Here is a 20162-nt window from a genome sequence, read left to right as displayed (position 1 = left end):
GAAATCCCTGTCTGAAGACGAATGGTGAACATGTAGGTAAGTAGTTTCTATAGGCCTTCTGTTTTCAGTAAATCTGGGGGTCTTTGCCAGGTTTAGGAATTGATATGATAAGCCCATGTCAGGTAGCATCTACACTTGCCAAAAAGGAACGTTCTTCACAAGATGGCGGCCACGTCCCAACATGCAACACGGCGTGTCTGTGTCCCAATAGGCTCTGTGCACAAGCCTAGTGACGTACTTCCGATTCCGCCTGAACTCGGCAAACCAGTTTCCGGTTTACTTCCCGCTCCAGTCAAAACAGTGCTAAAATAAATACAAGGAATGAAAAATGAATCAACATCCACGAAAGAAGACGAAGTATAATGTAAGAGGGACTTTTAAGTTCCAGAAGACGGTGGATGGCTCTAATGAGCACTGCTGTGTGCCACTTTGTGCCGGCTCAAGTCGCTATAACAGCGAGCTTAGCTTCCACTACTTCCCGAAGGACACCGAACTTCGTGCACAGTGGCTGCAGAAAATATGCAGGACGGGATTTTCGGTAACTCAGCATACGAAGGTATGCAGCCGACATTTCGAAAATGCCCAAATTCGAATGACCCCCAAAGGTAGACGGGTTTTAGCAGCAAACGCAGTGCCAACACTGTTTGAATGGAACAGTTACACAGCAACCAAGACAAGAGCCGGTGTTTGGGATCGCCGCCCTCGACTGACATCAAGCCCAGAAACATCACCTGTGCCCTGATCTTTGTCTGACACTGAAATGGACATAAAGTCAACACAGTTAGCACAACAAGTAACAGTAAAGAACATACGAAGCAAACGCAAAACTAAAAAATTAGCACGTTGCTAACGTCAGCTAGCCAGCTAACGTCACCAATAAATCACTCGTACTGGTGAACGTAACTAGAGATGTAGAGACGAAACCCTTTTCCCCGTTTGCTCTTCGGAGCAGGGGAGTAGGCATCCACGATACGATGAACATCGTTGATCGATATCTTTGGCAGATTTTGCAGGCATCTTGTAAAGTTCACTGTGGTGCGGATGAAGCTAGCCGCAAACCGGAAACTGGTTTGCCGACTTCAGGCGAAAAACGGAAGTACATCACATGGCTTGTGCACAGAGGCTATTCAGCGGCTTTATCTTTATCAGCGCACTGATTGTCGCATTGCATTCTGGTACTTGTAGTCTGCTTCTGTTCCTCCACTATTGTTGCTGCAGTGCTCGACCACTCCGCCACTGTGATGTCTGCGAACAACACAGTCCCACAGGCAGCTGAAAATGGAAACGGAGGTTTGTTTAGTTGCAAACATTGCAGACAGATACCATATGTACTCAACGACACGCCAAGTGTCAAGTTAGCCATGTGACTAACCAGTGAGCTAAATTATCTAACACGCCAACCAGCTCGAGTTCCGTCGTTGCTAATGACGTTATTTTCAGCATTGCTGTCACATAACAAAATCAGTTAAATACACGGCATTTTATAAAATCTCTTTCGTTCATTTTTAGGAAACAAGAGGATAACTTGTCCATTGCACGGTTGTAAACGGGTGTACACAGACGTGAACGCTCTGGAAAGCCACGTAAAGGACCATGAGATCTCAGCTCAGTCTCTTCCTGGTGAGCTCCCCAGTCTGGAAGTGCGTGTGTGGGTCGCAGCAATAGAAATTTCACCAGATACTGGCCAGTTGTAACGTAGCGTTAACTACACTGCATAAGATACGGACCCTTTGGATTTAGAGAAGAAAGAGCCATGTGTACATTTGTAATCTAGGTTTACAAATCCATGCGCTCGGATTCATAACCCAAGATCAAAGGGATTTCCATTTTATTTGACTGATTTCCATTGGGTCGATGTCAAAGATTTGATGTCTCTGATGTCTCATGCGTGGCCAGGGGTGGGCCATATGACCTAAAATTTATATCATGCTATTTGTGTATTTGTTTATTTTAGAGCTTTTTAACGGTGATGGTGAAATATTACAGGTTTACAGAAATAAAAGGGATACTCTGCTCGAAAAACAATTCTACCTCTTTTTAGCCCATTGGCAATGCATGGAAACATATCTGGGAAAAAAAACTAATAAAATAAAAAATAAAATGGGTCTATTTATTGGGTCCAAATAGGAATGAAAATGAGGTATAGGCCTTGCGTTACATGTGTTTGGAAGAAAGAGCAGGCCCTATAATGTAAATATAATATAAATTCTCAGAGTTAGAAAAGGAGTAGGATTAGGCATCTTAACAGCATCTTTTGGGCAGACAAGGCAAAATGTTATGTAAGCACAATAGTGTACAACGGTGCATGTCTCTCAAGTACAAGTACACAAGTACACATCAGCGCAGCACAGGGGGCTTTCGTGTAACAACAAAACCAACTGAGCTTTCATTGCAGTGAGGGATGTCAGTGGTTAACTGTTTATTGGTTAACCACTGATGATATTGTTTGATGCACTGTTGATGGTCCGAGGCCATCACCCAGTCATTGTGCTGTGTAATTGAGACCCATATGCTGTCAATCAGTGTGGTAGATGAAGAGGGATTCAAAGAACTAGTTCAGTACCTCGAGCTTGAGTATGTTATATAATCAAGAGCTGCTGTGGCTAAATGCATTGAAAAACACTTTGAGGAGAGGAAAGATGAGCCAAATGTCAAGATAGCCAGGGCAGACAAGCTCTGACCACCAATTGCTGGACAGCTCTCACAAATTAAAGCTACTTCACAACAACCTGTTACTTCAACTGTGCTGACAGGGATCAGGGTTTCTGTTTTCTGGTAATTACTGTTTATTAGCAGGGAAATCTGTTGAAGTGTGGTATATTTAAATGTCTCTAGTCAAAATGTCTGGTGAAAATAATTCCTGGCTTCTGGCTCCGCGTACTGTTTTCCCCAGACTGCCTCTCTGATATCTGCCCTCTCTCTTCCCTCCCAATTCAGTGAATTAAGGGTTAATTTCAACCAAACCAGATTTGTTGGGACAGTGTAAAGATGAACTAAGAAGGTTTTGCTTAATTTTATTTTGTTATTTTGAATGTGAGTTTGACAGTGATAAAATTATTGTTTCTGTAAGTGGAGTCTGGTGGCTGTGGCGAGAGTATAATAGCAGCTGTTTCTGTTTTAACAAAAAGAATCTCACTCTTTAACAAAAAAGCTATCTCTGTAGGAACCTTTACATAATGGTGTCAGAAACTTAGAATAACAATCTGAGTTTGTCAGTGGCAAAAACAAATACTCATAGTGGATATACTTTAATGGTGTGCAAATGCCCGGAGGGATTAGATGACAGCCCATTTTGTGGCTGCAGCACTCTCACTTAGTACTGGACCAATTTCAAAAATTGTTGTCCCCATTAATCACTTGGATATAAAAACATGGGAAAATAGGGTCCATAAACACAACTAATATTTGACTGGAACTTCTCCCATTTGTGTGGGATATTGAAATATTCCAGGACACCACTCACAGGGAGATACAGTCCAGTGTCCACAAAATTAACCGCTTAGTTACCCATTAAAAGCTGTCCGGCTATTGAAAGCAAAATGAGCCGAAACTGTCATGTCCAATTGCAGAATGAACCTTTGGAGATAATGTTAGGTCTCGTGACCTAAAAGCTAAGTGAAAAAACTGTTTTCCCATATTCACTTTACTACTCTGCTTGTTCAGTTGGCTTCAAATAAGGTGTAAAGTTCACACAGTTTCACTTGACTGTCCATCAATATTAAATACGACAACATTGCTCCAGCGTGTGTGTCTACAATAGATGCCATTAGCCACATTAGCAGTGGAAAAAGGCTAATGGCAAATTCAACACACTAACCCATGAAGTCAACAGAAAGCAACATAAAAAGGATAAAATGTACATATTCTAAATTTGCAGTCGGTATCAGTTCATCCTTGAGATTCAGTTGTGATGCAAATCCTGCTTTGTATCGGCCCTCAAAGGAGTCTAAAGTAAAATGATTAGCACACAGGCAGTACATGATGTAGCCAGGACTGCAAATCTACAAATCCATGGGCACATATGAGTCTGAGAGCATGGTTTTGCAAGCAGAGAATACAGATTTACATTTGGATCTTCTTGGGAGGTTCCGTAGCAAACTGTTGGAACACATACCATCATGTTCCCCAGACAGTAAGAAAAATTGGTCTGATTTCGAGATTTATCAAAGACAACAGAAGCCAGAACATCCTGATAATTTTTAGGGCAGGTTTGGATTTTTTCAAATTGCCAATAGAGGTCTGGGTTATAACAATCGTTTCTCCTGATGCTCTGGAATCACTGCACTTTTTTTTTTTTTTTAACTTTTTTTTTTTGTTGTACACAGAGCGGCACTGAATAACTATAGGCTATAAACAAAACTAACTGTGGTGGAAACAGACATTGGTGGGAGAAACTGAGTGCAATGTGAAGCAGTGCAGTATGACTCCATGCTGTTCACTGCTCTAACCCTCAGGTGCTGAGTGTAGTAAAGTGTCCAAACTACTTTTGAGACACAGTGTGTCCTCCCCTCAGGAAAAGTCTTGCTTTGTTCTACCGTTGGCTGCAGTGGTTCCTTCCCCAACATGCAGAAACTGATGGAACATATGAGGCATCATCACAAACCCAACATATTCTTCCTGTGAGTTGCTTTTTATTTTACTGTTCCTGCACTCTTAGCTGAGATACTGTGTATGCATCAGCAAAATTTTTTTGACTACTGTAATGGTGCTTCTTTTTCTGAAGGTGTGAGAGCTGTCGCACGAAGTTGCGATCCTACCGTGGTCTCCTGACACACCTGCACACCTGCTCTAAAGTGCCACGGGGCAAGACAAAATTGACTGAACCTATTCTCCCTCCGCCTGCTGCTGTGACCAATCCAAACATACACCCCATGGACACTGACCAGGAACCCCCACAGCTGGACTCGGTGTCAATATCCCAGGAACTACCCTTTCAAATACAAAACCCAGACCTTTCCTTCCCAGCTGTTGTGCCTCAGCCAGAATCTGCTGCCCCCCCTGTTCTCGCCCCCCACTTCCTGTCTAAACCTGAGACCTCCTCTGTCCAGCTTGCCCCTCAGCAGCTTGCAGAGACCACTTCCCAGTCTCAGCTCAGGAACAAAGCTGGTGATCTGCCGCTATCTCTAAATCTGGTCAGCCCAGTAGCAGCTCCTGACCCCCCTGATTCCCAAGCTCAGCAACAGACACAGGTCAGGTCTCCTGGATCAGTTCCTCACTCTCCTCCTGGGTCCTCAGCTGTCTGGAAGAAAAATCAAGGTAATGCTCTCCTCACCCCAAAGCACACAGCTGTAACCTGCCTGATGTGGGTACATGTTTACTTTCATGTTCCATAATGAAATCATTCAAGGTGGTAAATTGATCATCTAAACTACATAAAGCTGGAGACTCAAGCAGCCCATATCCGTTCACAATCTTCAGCAGCAGATGGAGTTTGTTCTCTCCATTCACTGATGAAAGGAGAGAGGGTTCCATGATATGTCAGTGGCTGATATACTGGAAAATTTAATTATTCTAATAATAGAATTTCAGTTGATGATTATGTCCGATAATGCAGATCCTTGAGGACACCACTCTACTGAATGTGGATCTTTGCTTCTCAGAGCAGAGGACACAACAAAGAGAATGAAAAAGACGTGAAGTTTTTGTTCAAGTCAGCGATGACTCTTCAGCTTATCCATCAGTGTAACAAAACCCACCAGTATGAGTATAAGCAGTTTATAGCTGTGCCGAACATTAACCCTCAGAAATGCGATGTCTTTGACCACTGTCCCAACAGTCAGCTCCCTGTCCACTGGAGCTGTCAATAAATATTTCAAATTTGAATATATAATAAAGTAGTAGTACTATTTGATTGTGAAAAAAAATAAGTACTACTGCAGTGGTCCTGCTTTAAATACTGGTATGATGTAACCACACAGCAGAAACTGTGGGGCTTTAATTCAGTACGATTCAGTTTTATTTGTATAGTGCCAAATCACAACAGAAGTTGTCTCAGGACACTTTCCATATCGAGCTGGTATAGACTATACTCTTTATTAGGGTTGGGAGGTAATCCAGTAATAAGGTACCCTGCGTTATCTAAAAATAGCAACGGTATCAGTTTCATTACACTCATTAAAAAAAAATGCTGCGCATATAGGTCTATAGGGGCCAACTTAAGCACTGCACACCAGAACTCACACTGTTTTATTACTGTTAACTAAACACAAAGCACTCAGCACACTACTACTTAGGCTATATTCAAGATATCACAATAATATTAAATATAATTTATTTAATGCCTAAATAGTGAGTGTTTGTCCAACACCTATGTATGTGTGGTTGAGTTTTCAATATAATAGGCTACTATTACAATTTAAAACTAATAGCAGGCTATAATGTTTCTCTTAACTGTTGATTAGGGAGATGACGTGAGAAAGTTTTTGGATGTGACGTCGTGACGTGACAGCTCAGAAGGGAGAAAGATAAAAAGATGGCAAGTCATGCATCGAGCAAGTTGGTCCCAAAAAAAAATACTACAGCTGCAATTTGGCAGCATTTCAGGCTCCAGCCAAACGATAAAGGAGAACCAGTGAACATTGAAGAGGCTGTATGCCAGTTTTGCATGAAGGCCGTGACAGCGGAGATGGAAACACCTCAAACCTAAGGGCCCATCTTAGAGTCAATCACCCGCTGACTGCTGCATGAATAAACTTGGCTCAGAGTTCAAAAGGTGCTGCCATTTCAACCCCTCCTGTTGATTCTGATGCCAATGCAGGACAAACACTGATGACAACTAGGCCAACCATGACACAACCGACAATAATGGGGCGTTTTTGGAAAATAACCAAATACAAATGGGACAGTATCCGCTGGAAAACCTGTACCGATGCGGTGACCAAGTACTAGACGAAAGAAATGGTCTCTTTCCATACGGTAGAAAAAAAAGTCATTTAAAGACATGATAAAGATCCTAGATGCCCAGTATGAGCTGCTGGACGAAACTACTTTTCCAAAACAGCCATTCAATATTTTCAACTTGAGTCTATATGCCTCCAGACAACGTATTTTCCTGAAAGCCATACTGCAGACAATCTTGTGGCTCAGGGACACGCTTCAGGACTGGTAACTCGATACAAATATACTTTCAGCCATAACCACGGACAATGCTGCCAACATTTCTGCTGCAATCAGGTCCCTGCATTGGCCGTAGGCTAACTCTTTTGGTCACAATCTTAGCTTGGCTGTTACAAATGCAGTACCGGACCAAAGGCAAACAAACAGAGCGGACCCTCGGACTGTGCCGTAATATTGTCGGGGCTTTTTCGCACAGCTGGCACCAGAAGACTGAACTGCACAAGAAGCAAGTGGAATTGGGACTCCCAGAGCATACTCTCATAACGGTAAGCTGATATCAATCTGTTATAGGTCTAGGGCTACATGCGGTGCAGATTAATAAACACATCTTATTAGCTTATTATCATTTATTACGCAAGGGCGGAGCATAGAATAACATGTACTAGAATAGGGTTGTCCAACTCAAATACACAGTGGGCCAAAATTAAAAACAATTGTTCCAATTCGATGGCTGGACTGGTGCAATGTTTATTGAAAACTGATTGAAATGACCTTATTGCATATATGGAACCTTGAACTAACACAGCCTCTTATGGCTTTATCTACAGCTTTCCATAGTAATTTCAAATAAAAACATTTTTCCACAGGCCAACAATAGCCAAAAAATCATTTCCTTCGAAGAAAAACCAAAAATGCCCAAAGAGTGCAAAAAGTAAACATATATTAAACCTGAGTGTGCTGCTCTTTGATGCACATTAGTCTAAGCCAGACACTTGAACCTGGAACTAACACAGCTTTTAAGACCGTTTTTATCTATAAAGAACATTAAATTAACATTAAATACAAGAAAAATCTGTTGCATTCATTTCTTCTGGCTCTTTATGCAGCTTTTCCTGTCACGGTGTTTCGTTTCATAGTGTCTCCGCGCAGAAGAAAAACAGCTTTGCCCTTCATATCCGCGAACACATACTCTGTCTCCCACCTGCCTTGAAAACCCCTGTTTTCAAAGTCCACTGTTCCGTTTAGCCATTTTTCGGGGAGAGGGTAGCTGAAAGTTGACCTCAGGTAACGAGAGTAGGGCAGGGACTCCTTTGATTGACATTGGCATTGTGGGACTTGTAGTACTAGTGGTGCGTGCAATATACTGGTGGGCCAGCTCTAATAATAATTAGATATTATCATGCAGGCCAGAAATAATTCCAAAACCGGCCCGCGGGCCTTGAGTTTGACATATGTGTACTAGAATATGTATAATATAGTCTCTATTATTTTCATCGACAGGACTGCGCAACTCGCTTGGGGCTCTAAACTAGCCGTGGTAGAACACATCCTCGAGCAGGCCCAAGCAATGAGACACGTCCCGTCTGACGACAGAGGGAGCAACCTGTCACTCACCTGGAAGGACACAGATGTCTTGCAGGCTGTTCACAACACACTGAAATGAGTCAGTGACTTCACTGGTATCTTGTCTGGAGAAGACTATGTGACCAGCTCCTCAGGTCCAGTGGCCATCAGAGTAGAGGAGGGAGAAGCGACCCCCTTCTCTGGTGGAAAAGTGATGGAGCCAGGCGTTTTCCTCTCATGTCAAGGGATGCCCGAAAATATCTGTGTATGTGCTACAAGCGGTCCATCAGACGGGTCTTCAGCACCGCGGGCAAAGTCGTCAATCAACATGCCCTGCTCAAACCAGACAAAGTCAACATGCTGGTTTTTCTGGCGAAAAACCTGGAATAGGTTCCAATAGATTAGTTTGTTTTTATTTGGTTTTAAATAGCCGCCTGTTCTGATGGACAAAAAAGTTTGGACTGTCAAAAGGTAGGCTCTAAAAATTACGGACAGTATTACATTAGGATTCTATGTTTTTTATTAACTTGTTATTTAATGTTCTGTGCTGCTAATTGATTTGTCTGATATTTAAAATATTTTTCAATAAAAGTTGTTAATGTTGTACATGTTTTGTTGTTATTTTTTCAGTATTCTTAGGCCTATGCAATGTTTGCTATTCTGTCTCTGAATGCTATAGGCACAAGCCGACATTTTAGCAGCTCCTTCTGAGACCTGCAAAGTGATTTTTATTTAGTCACGGTAATACCATATACCCCGGTGAAATGTGGGGAAGGTTTGACGGTATCAAAATTTGGATACTGCCCAACTCTACTCTTTATCTACAGAGACCCAACAATTCCCTCATGAGCAAGCACTTGGCGACAGTGGTGAGGAAAAACTTCCTTCTAACAGACAGAAATCTCAGGCAGAACCAGGCTCTGGGTGGACAGCCTTGACTGGTAGAGAGAGGGAGAGTGAGAGAACCATTAACATTTAACTACGAAGCCTACTTACCCATGGTAGAAGCACAAAAATCAAGGGAAAGTTACCAAATAAACACGGTCTGAGCAAGTTAACAAAGCAGACATGCAAAACACTCCACTTGTGAAATACAGCTTGGGGCAATCAGAGACACGTGGAGGACGGAGCATGGATATGTGTCCGGTGCATTATCTTGCGTTATGTCACAGTATTGAAAAATAAAACTGATACATCACTCAAAGCATGATTCTACATCTTTTCACTCTATTGGCAATGTAAAGGAATATAGCTTAAGAAACAATGATTAAAAAAAAACTGATTCCAGGACAGACTAGGACCAATTGGAAACTGCACACTGCGCACTGTCTTTAATTGAAAAGTTAATGTATGTCAAGCTGAAATAGGTGAATAATGCATTATTATTATTTCATTATTTTGTTTCTTTGGTAATGTGTGGTTATGTACAGTACCAGTCAAAAATTTGGACACACCTTCTCATTCAATGGTTTTTCTTCATTTTTTTATTTTTCTTCATTGCACATTAATACTGAAGACATCCAAACTATGAAGGAACACATATGGAATTATGTAGTAAACAAAAAAGTGTTAAACCAGAATATGTTTTATATTTTAGATTCTTCAAAGTAGCCCTGCAGTTGACTGGCACCCGGTTCAGGGTGTACCCCACCTCTCGCCCGTTGACAGCTGGGATAGGCTCCAGCCCCCCCGCAACCCCGTCACCCCAGTCACCAACAGACTGAGGGACAGCTTCTTCCCCAGAGCTGTCAGGGCTATCACCCCCTGCAGCACCTCACACACACCTCACCACCCCGCAGCAACACCCACGCACTCCCCCCCCCCCCCCCCCCCCCCGCAGTCACACACGCACATCTATACACACACACACCCCTTCCCCCGCCGCCTCACCCCCCCCCCCCCCCCCCCCCCCCGCTGCCAAACACACATTCCCCCCCACATAGCCACACACAGTCACTCCCACCTATTGGAGGGAGACTGTGAGAACACTTCTTTTGCACACTTGCACCTTCTGTGTACTTAACATTTAAGTATACACACAGTACCATTGCATTTTATGTATATTGTATATGCATTTTAAATGCTGACTTTTTATGTCCTTTGAGTTTATCTTATTTGTGAATTTATGTTATCTGTGAGTTTATTTTATCTAGGTGTGAGTTCATCTTATTTTATTTTATCTTATTTTATTATCTTTTCTTTTTCACATGGGGGTTGCAATGCAAATTTCATTGACATGGCCATGCTCAATGACAATAAAAGCAATCTTGAATCTTGAAAGGGATAGGCGGTACAGAAGATGAATGAATGAATTCTTAAAAGTAGCCACCATTTGCTTTGATGACAGCTTTGCACACTCTTGGCATTCTTTCAATCAGCTTCATGAGGTAGTCACCTGGAATAGTTTTCCAACAGTCTTGAAGGAGTTCCCAGAGGTGCTGAGGACTTGTTGGCTGCTTTGCCTTCACTCTGTGGTCCAACTCATCCCTAACCACCTCAATTGGGTTTAGGTCAGGGGACTGTGGAGGCCAGGTCATCTGATGCAGCACTCCATCGCTCTCTTTCCTGGTCAAATAGCCCATATGTAGCCTGGAGGTGTGTTTGGGGCCATTGTACTGTTGAAAAACAAATGATTGACCCACTAAGCGCAAACCAGATGGGATGGCATGTTGCTGCAGAATACTGTGGTAGCCATGCTGGTTAAGTGTGCCTTGAATTTTGAATAAATCACCAACAGTGTCACCAGCAAAGCACTCCACACCATCACACCTCCTCCTCCATGCTTCACGGTGGGAACCACACATGTAGAACCAGAACCATCTGTTCACCTTTTCTGTGTCTCACAAAGGCATGGCAGGTGGAACCAAAAATCTCAAATTTGGACTCAACAAATTTCCACTGGTCTAATGTCAAATCCTGGTGTTTCTTGGCCTAAGCAATTCTCTTCTTGTTGTTCTTCTTCCTCAGAAGTGGCTTCTTTGCAGCAATTTAACCATGAAGGTCTGATTCATGCAGTCTCCTCTGGACAGTTGATGTTGAGATATGTCTGCTACTTGAACTCTGTGGGCTCTATTTTTGTCCCCGCCGCTGGCGGAGCGCAGGGTGCACACCCCGCGCAGTGGTATTTTCGTGCAGCACAGACGGGCATGCAGCGCGCTTGGTATTTCGGTAAACCGAGGCGCACAGAGGTACGCCAGGATGGGCGTTGCAGCGCAGTAGGGGGAGGTGTCGGCAGGATCAGTCGGCGGATTTGGATTTTTGGTCCATTTCGGTCCACGCCGGCGGCGTAAAAGTGCGCTGAAAGCTCGCCACCCCAGACCTGGGGCCTCATGTACAAAGGGTGCATACGCACAAAAACATGGCGTACGTTCTTTTTCACGGCAAAGTTCAGATGTATCAAGAGTGAAATGACCGTGGAAATGTGCGGTGCCTTACGTCAACTTCATGGCTGGTGTACGCACGTTTCTACAGCCGTTGATCCTTTGGCAACACTTAGAGGCAATGTTGGGATGTGCACATCAGAGACACGTGAACAATTAACACTGATGAACAATTAACACACCCACATATCTGCAATTACATGAGTGGATATAAAAGCATGCGCAAAGTGGTGCAAAAAATACCGTTAAAAACAATGGCTGCTTTAGCAGTATTAGAAGACATTGCAAATGGTGCAATACGAAGAGAGCGTGTGTTCAGAGGCAGAGAGGATTTACTGGCACATGGTGACAACTGGCTCATCAGCCGCTTTAAGTTCCCGAGGGCAATCCTCCTAGAACTGTGCGCAGAGCTGCGGCCGGCCTTGGAGCGCAACACAGCAAGGAGCCATGCGCTGCCTGTGCCTATACAGGTGCTGACCACACACATTAACCAACACTGTGGCGAGGTGGCCTGGTTCAATGCACGATTCATACATTCTGAGTAACAGCATGGTTGGGAACAGACTACAAGCTGGCACTGTGCGCGATGGGTGGCTTCTTGGTGAGTACATTTATTCATGTAATTGTCCTAATATTAATCCCCGTGATGCGCATTCAGCATGTGTGCCCCCAAATTCTATCCCGTCTTCACAGCATCATTACTAGTCAGTGGTTATAGTTAGTGACTTGCTGTTTCTTGCTGGTTAAACTACAGCTTAAGATCTTTCTAACAAGCCCCTGATTGTCTCTTTGTGGAAAGTACTCATGTTAATAACCCCATGCCTAAAGTGTGAAATGTCTTAATCAGCCTCACCTTTCCCCGGCGCACTTCTGCACTAATTTGCAACAATAGTGTGTGATAGTGTGTAAGTAGTGTGTAAAATTAACGAACAAAGTAAACTGTAAATCCAGTTTACTTTGTCTACTTTTGTATGCCCATGAATGTGCATCCTACCCAGGAGGCCATTCGGGCCCGGCAACATTTGATTTCAACCATGTAAAATAGGCAAGGACGCAGAATTCACTTATTCACCAATGCATTTATTGAATCACCAATATTTGTGAGGACGCCTGTGAAATGTATGTTGGATGCTGGCGTACACAGTCTGGCCTTAGTTTTCGGTCAGAAAAACTGCAGCTAGTCCAGAGAGTTTTGTTGTTCTTCTTTATTTGGTCCACACATGAACAGGGTGCAGGATGCTTGTATTGCTTTATGTTGTGGTTTCCTGAAGTATGGAACAAATACACAATACAGCTATTAACATGTCTGTAAGATAAACACACGAATGGTAGCACACAAAGAACGCAGTAAAACAAGAACTTTTGTCTATTAATACTTCTTAATGGCCGCACGGGGGGCGCTTCAGGCTGCGTCATTACACACAACGTAACATACATATCATCAGATATTGCAATCATCCATGCATGAAACACTCAACCACAACAGACCCACACGGTTAAAACACACACATGGATAAAGACGGACGCATTACCGGCCTGTAGCTACATACGTCACTTCGAAAAAAGTCCGTGAGCAAGAACGTGCATCAGGTATGGTGGCGCGTTACAACACATAATAACAACAAATGTAAACGTACTTTGTACTCACGCACAACAGCAAATAACGACATGGATGGCCACAACCCGGTTGTTTAGCGCTGTCTCTCCTGAACAAGACATGCGCAGCACGCCACACGTAACTTGTCCGTCGTCCTTCGGGACTACTCGGGTCTTTCCGGTGAAGTTCGGTGTTGCGACGGTGACACCCCAAACTCGGCAGAGCAGGGAAGTTTGCACAACGCCTATTAATTGATCTAGGCGATCATTTATGCCGCCTATTGCTCTAATGATTTCTTGTTGTGACTCCAGCACAGCACGGGTGAGGACACGGCCAGTGGGGCGGGCAGCAGCAGCAGCAGCCGGTGGATGCGGTGTACTGGTGCCAGAGACGCTGGGGATGCTGGAGGAATCCCCCGAGTGTGTGGAGGAATCCCCTGAGCCTGTGGCACGTGGCTGTGACTGCGTGTCCTCTCTTGTGTTTTAAAATAATAAATTGAGTAATCAAACATGAGTCAAAGTCTTTGATATCGTCTTTGATATGCTGCCATGTTTAAATTTAAATTCAAAAGATTTCAAACCAAATAATACCATACATACAGCACTTACGCATGAACCTCTATCTTATAGGGCTGTGAGCAGGCTACCGTATGAACACATTTGTTGTGAGTTACACAAATGCATAGGTATTTTAATCAGAGTCACCCACATGTGCTCCCACCACCCCTGAGAGAGCAGTGTCACCCAAAATTGCGGCGACACTCTGTTCAAACGGGGTGGGCCCCTCTTCTCCTGTCCCCCCGCCTGTTTTGGCCACGCTTTGGCGGTGGGCATCCATCCTCCGCTTCACGTCCACCTTGATGTCGGACCACTTCTTTTTTATTTCTTCTTGTGTGCGCTTCTCTGACCCCACAGCATTGACAGCATCACACACACTCACCCACTCACTCCTCTTGCGTTTGGTGCTTATGCCGGAGGACAGCGTGCCAAAGAGCACATTTTTGCGCACCTCCACTTCAGCGAGTAGCGCCTCCAATTCGCTTTCGGTGAAATTCTATTTCTTTCCCGTCTTACTCATTCTTCTTTGATTGTCTGATGTGCAGAGAGGGGAATCCCAGGTGCAGGGCTCATTTAAATATGATTTGCATATTTAAATAGGGGCGTGGACAGGGAGGGGTTGGGTACTCCAACATGTGCGCTCAATTCCACGTTGATTGGGATGTACAAAGGAAATGTGCTTGGATTCATGCGTGTACACAGATTCATACATCTGGATATTTTTGTGCGTACGACATTTTCTGGATTTGAGCGTACGCCATGTCTCAGTAGGAGATCCACGCAAGTCTTTGTACATGAGGCACATGAGGAAACCGGCGGAGTCATGTGCTCACGTGACCAATACCTCACAGGCAGGTTTCCACAGTGTCTGGCATTTCACTGCGATCAATAATTAGCAATAGCCACGATTCAAGCAACTATCTGAGTCAGCACATACAGTCAGACCTAAATTTATGTATTTTGATCAGTATCTCATCTGACAGCATCGCAAGCGCGTTTGGCACGCGTAATGGTCACTCAACCTGACTGAATGTACACAGGTGAAACAGGGATGCAAACTAATCAATTAACGTCGCTGTGCCAACCAGAAACAGCCGTGGCATCCTACAGAGCATATATACTGCATCTATCTCAGAACACTTGAGAGACAGAGAGAGACAGACACACGGAAAAAACGTAAGTGATGATCGTTGTCCGCTATTACCGACGTCATTTCATTCCAAATACAAATGTTGTCATTGTAATGCTTAACGTTATCTACAAAGGCCACTGTGAGCCTGGACCTCCGGGACCAGAAAGTCAGTCTCCTGCTGTGAGAAGTTTGGGTGTCGGACAGTTTCCTGCACGGGTTCAGTCATCCTCGAAACTTGCCATGTGCCTCGCCAGCAGCGTTTTTAAAGGTGAGGCGAGGAGCTGGTGTGATTGGTGAAGATTGGACTCGGCAGTGTCAAACCTACTCCACGCCTTCTCCCCTCCCTCCTTCCGAGTTGCGCCGCTGGGTGGGACTGAGATAAGAAGGGGGAGTAGTTGCGCCCGCAGCGCAGTGCATGAAAGTACCAAAGTCTGCGCCGCCACGCCCCATCGGTAAAGCGCACCAGACTTTGCGCCACGCCTCCGCCGCGCTGGTGGCGGAAATGAAAATAGAGTCCTGTGAATTATGTGGGTTCTAATCTAAGGTGCTGTTAATTTGAGGTCTCCGGGGCTGGTAACTCTGATGAACTTATCCTCTGCAGAAGAAGTGATTCTTGGTCTTCCTTTCCTGTGGCGGTCCTCATGAGAGCCAGTTTCATCATAGCGTTTGATGGTCTTTGCAACTGCACTTTAGAATACATTCAAAGTTCTTGAAATCCCGATTGACTGACCTTGATGTCGTAAAGTAAGATGGAATGTCATTTCTCTTTACTTAGTTGAGTGGTTCTTGCCATAATATGGATTAGAACAGTAGTCAAATAGGGCTATTCACCGTATAGACCTTTGAACCAACCCTACCTCTGCACAACACAACTGATGGTCTCAAACACATTAAGAAGGCAAGAAATTCCAGAAATTAACTCTTGACAAGGCACAAATGTTAATTGAAAACCATTCCAGGTGACTACCTGATGAAGATGATTGAAAGAAGGCCAAGAGTGTACAAAGCTGTCATCAAAGCAAGAAGCAAAGCTACTTTGAAGAATCTAAAATATAAAACATATTGTGGTTTGTTTAACACTTCTTTGTTTACTACATAATTCCGTTTGTGTTCCTTCATAGTTTGGATGTCTAAAGATTTTTATCTTAAAAACTGCTTCCAGGACACTGTGGACACTTCTTCTTTGTGTATTTCCACTGCACTTCCACCGGACCTCCAGCTGGCAGCCAGAATAGAATAGTTAAGTCTTTTGCGCTCTAATACAAAAGAATCGAGTCACATTTTTCCAGCTAAATTCTCTCCAGAGGGGGGAGCTTGTCATCAACCATTGCTGTGTGCAGATTGTATCCCATTCTTCCAGTGTTATTGTGAAATAACCCTCAGTTTTTCATCTTGCGTTAATATTCAGAGCATGGTCTCTTTTTAACTTTTGAAGAGCAGAATGTAATTTAAATAGTACTTTTTGATAAAGTGTTTTTACAAGATTTTTCAAAAATATCAACAATGTTCTTTTCCATTGTCGTAATTTCTGGCCAACATAGTCTGATTTGTAAATACCAAATTCCTGATAGAGCCGAGAGCTCAAAACCGTACTTTGATTGAAGAGTGTACATCATAATGCCATTTCAAATCCAGTTTCTAAACCTTCTGGCCATGAAATCTGGGTCATAGGCAAACCATTTAAGGATTTCAGTCCTACCTTTCAGTTGGTGCCTATTAATTATTTCATTCCATATCTCTTGGGAGCTAGTTTAGATTATTGGGGTCAGAAAGATGAGTAATGAATGATGGGTCTCAAACATGTTGGTAGTCCCTTCCCCATAGAATTTTCTATCATTTTCTATCATCTTGCCAAGTAGTGGCCGAATTTCAGCTGCTCATAATATTCTCTCAGACACAGTATGGCTAATCCACTTCTTTCCTTAGGTAACTGTAGAATTTTATATCTTACTCTTGTTTTTTCAGCCCAAATATATCTAGAAATGACGTTATTCCACTCCATAAAATGCTTTTTGGCACAATAATCTTGACATCGTGCAGTGTGTGATGTGCAATGATTTTCAAATCTTGTAGTGTATGCATGTTGAGATTAGAGAAAAGAACATCTGTGCTTTTTCTCTATGAGTGCCACATGGAACCAGATTTCAAAATTGGTTTTAAAACACAAGGCACAGGGTTGCTGTATAGACCTGCACCTTTTCTAAAGAGAGAAGTCCAGGGGCGTTCAGTAAACATGAATCAGTCCAGCTGTGTGTTAAGTCATTCTGAGGGTTTTTGCAGCCGATGCATACAAGTCAACATGGGGTGATATTAATTCAAGGTTAATTTTCATTGTCATTCTATGCAACACAAGAAAACCTTTTATTTTAATGGTGGAGTGCAGAAGATGACTTTTGAGGAGTCTCACAGCCTGAAGAACAAAGCTGCTCTGTCGTCTGGTGGTACAGCAGTGGATGCTGCTGTATTGCTTGCCAGACAGCAGCAGGGTGGACAGTATTTAAAGTATTCAAGCATTAAGTATTGACCTCAAAGCTGTTTTGGAATGTGCTGTCTGTAGCCAAGGGCTGTTGGGGTGATGTGAATCTTTGCTGGCAAAGAATGAAGCATCTTCTGTGTTTTGATTGAGTCGTTTTGGTCACTGGGAAACAATATTTAGAATTTAAACATATGCAGTTCCTTTGCTCAAACATTACTTTGTCTTGTCACCTATTAGGTATGGCCTGCAACAGACGCATCCTCTGGGAGCACACTAAAGGGCGCTACACATGTGTGCAGTGTGGCCACTCTGTAACCAACCGAAAGGAAATGACTCAACACATCAACACTCAACACAGCAGTAACAAACCTGCAGAAGACATGGGAAGCTCTGCCACTAACAGATAGTGTGGAAGCAGCAGGACTCATTTACTGTATCAGATATGTTTTGGAAGCAAATGTTACCTTTGTGTTAATTACAGAAGCAGAAAAAGATGTATGGCATAAGAGATCAGTTCCGTGTATTTACTCATCGTAACTCTTCTTAACTATCAAACTCAGATTCTCATTAAATTAACATTAAAGAACTCACTTGTATGTGTACTTAACAAACATAAGGAAACACAGGTCTGGTTGGTGCAGGTCAACCAGAACAGTGGTTTCTCTCGTAGGGTCTCTCGTCTCTCGAGAGCACTGATTCAAGGGCAGTTCATCTGTGTCAAGCTGACTCAGTTGTTGCTCCTCCCAGTACTCAACAGGGTCGTAGACATGAAAGATGAATGTCACTGCATTGAGTTTTTCTTGAAAATAGCTGTCACACAATAGTGTGAGGTTCTTAGTTAATTCCACTATTAAAGAAACTGGAATACAGCTGCACAGATTAAAGTATTTATTGGCCCAATAAACACAGGGTTAAAAATAGTGCACTGAGTGAAAAAAATAAATAAATAGAAGACAGCCACTTAAAAGATAAAATGTGATAAATAACAGGTTAAAAAGGAATATTTAAAATAGCTAAAATACTAACATGTATCAGGGCACAGGAGTTTCGCAGGGCCTAAAATTAAAAACTCCATAAATGACTGTCCTTAAAATTAGCTATGCTTAAGTCCAAATACACTGTATTGCCAAAAGCATTCACTCACCCATCCAAATAATTGAAATCAGGTCTTCCAATCACTTCCGTGGCCACAGGTGTATAAAATCAAGCACCAAGGCATGGAGACTGTTTCTACAAACATTTGTGGAAGAATGGATTGCTCTCAGGAGCTCAGTGAATTCCAGCGTGGTACTGTGACAGGATGCTACCTGTGCAACAAGTCCAGTCGTGAAATTTCCTTGCTCCTAAATATTCTAGTCAACTGGATTATAACTGTATTATAACAAAGTGGAAGCGATTGGGAACGACAGCAACAGAGCCACGAAGTGGTTGGCCACGTAAAATGACGGACCGGGGTCAGCTGAGGCGCAGCAGAGGTCACCAACTTTCTGAAGAGTCAATCGCTACAGACCTCCAAACTTCATGTGGCCTAGAGATTAGTTCAAGAACAGTGCGCAGAGAGCTTCATGGAATGGTTTTCCATGGCCGAGCAGCTGCATCCAAGCCATACATCACTAAGTGCAATGCAATGCACCGGATGCAGTGGTGTAAAGCACACCACCACTGGACTCTGCAGCAGTGGAGACGTGTTGTCTGGAATGATGAATTGCGCTTCACCATCTGGCGATCTGATAGATGAGTCTGGGTTTGGCGGTTGCTTGCATTGTGCTAGTGTAAAGTTTGGTGGAGGGGGGATTATGGTGTGGGGTTGTTTTTCAGGAGCTGGTCTTGTCCCCTTAGTTCCAGTGATATGAACTCTGAATGCGTCAGGATACCAAGAGATTTTGGACAATTCCATGCTCTCAACTTTGTGGGAACAGTTTGGGGATGGCCCCTTCCTGTTCCAACATGACTGTGCACCAGTGCAGAAAGCAAGGTCCATGAAGACATGGATGAGAGAGTTTGATGTGGATGAACTTGACTGGCCTGCACAGAGTCCTGACCTCAGCCCGATAGAACACTTTTGGGAAGAACTAGAGTGGAGACTGAGAGCCAGGCCTTCTCGTCCAACATCAGTGTGACCTGACAAATGTGCTTCCGGAAGAATGGTAAAAAATTCTCATAAACACAGTCTTAAACCTTGTGGAAAGCCTTCCCAGAAGAATTGAAGGTGTTGTAGCTGCAAAGGGTGGACTGACATCATATTAAACCCTATGGATAAAGAATGGGATGACACTTAAGTTCATATGCGAACCGAGCAGGTAAACCAATACGTTTGGCAATATAGTGTACCTTTACAGGTACTGAAATTGTTCGGGAAATAGGAGTGTTCTACTTATGTTTAGGAGGATAGTGTGGAGGGGAGCGCGGCCTGACTGTTGTCCTGTTGGACGTTTCTAGTGCAGGTCCAACGGTGTCCTCGCCACATGGTCCCTCTCCTCCCTCAAACTGCAGGGCCACTGCAGAGAAAAACAAGCACTCTTAATCCCAGGCACACACTAACAGGGTGTCAGCTTGGTCACTTCCCTCTACTCAGCTGTTAGTAGACGTTGAACCAAGTCTTTGTCTGCCTCTGGTCTGG

At 43.5% G+C, this 20162-nt stretch overlaps 1 protein-coding gene across 4 annotated transcripts in view; it reads left to right on the top strand.

The window, feature by feature from the left end:
• Nucleotides 1-1163: 1163 nt before the first annotated feature.
• The window catches only part of znf414 (zinc finger protein 414), a 33391-nt gene continuing 14392 nt past the window's right edge, over nucleotides 1164-20162 (top strand). Inside the window, exons 1-6 of one of the 4 annotated variants that reach the window (XM_076739774.1) lie at nucleotides 1164-1290; nucleotides 1510-1620; nucleotides 4514-4619; nucleotides 4724-5256; nucleotides 7313-7382; nucleotides 8338-9005. In XM_076739774.1, coding sequence (XP_076595889.1) covers nucleotides 1242-1290; nucleotides 1510-1620; nucleotides 4514-4619; nucleotides 4724-5256; nucleotides 7313-7380 — 867 coding nt within the window. In that variant the 5' untranslated portion in view covers nucleotides 1164-1241 and the 3' untranslated portion in view covers nucleotides 7381-7382; nucleotides 8338-9005. Of the gene's footprint in view, nucleotides 1291-1509; nucleotides 1621-4513; nucleotides 4620-4723; nucleotides 5257-7218; nucleotides 7383-8337; nucleotides 9006-17779; nucleotides 18129-20162 lie in introns of those variants that run through there. The other 3 variants (XM_076738157.1, XM_076738979.1, XM_076740567.1) reach the window with 3 other exon arrangements.

This window comes from Chaetodon auriga, chromosome 1 (assembly GCF_051107435.1).
Source record: "Chaetodon auriga isolate fChaAug3 chromosome 1, fChaAug3.hap1, whole genome shotgun sequence".
NCBI lineage: Eukaryota > Metazoa > Chordata > Actinopteri > Chaetodontiformes > Chaetodontidae > Chaetodon > Chaetodon auriga.
Note: the sequence above shows the minus strand (reverse complement) of the source record. Positions and strands in the feature narration are given on the sequence as shown.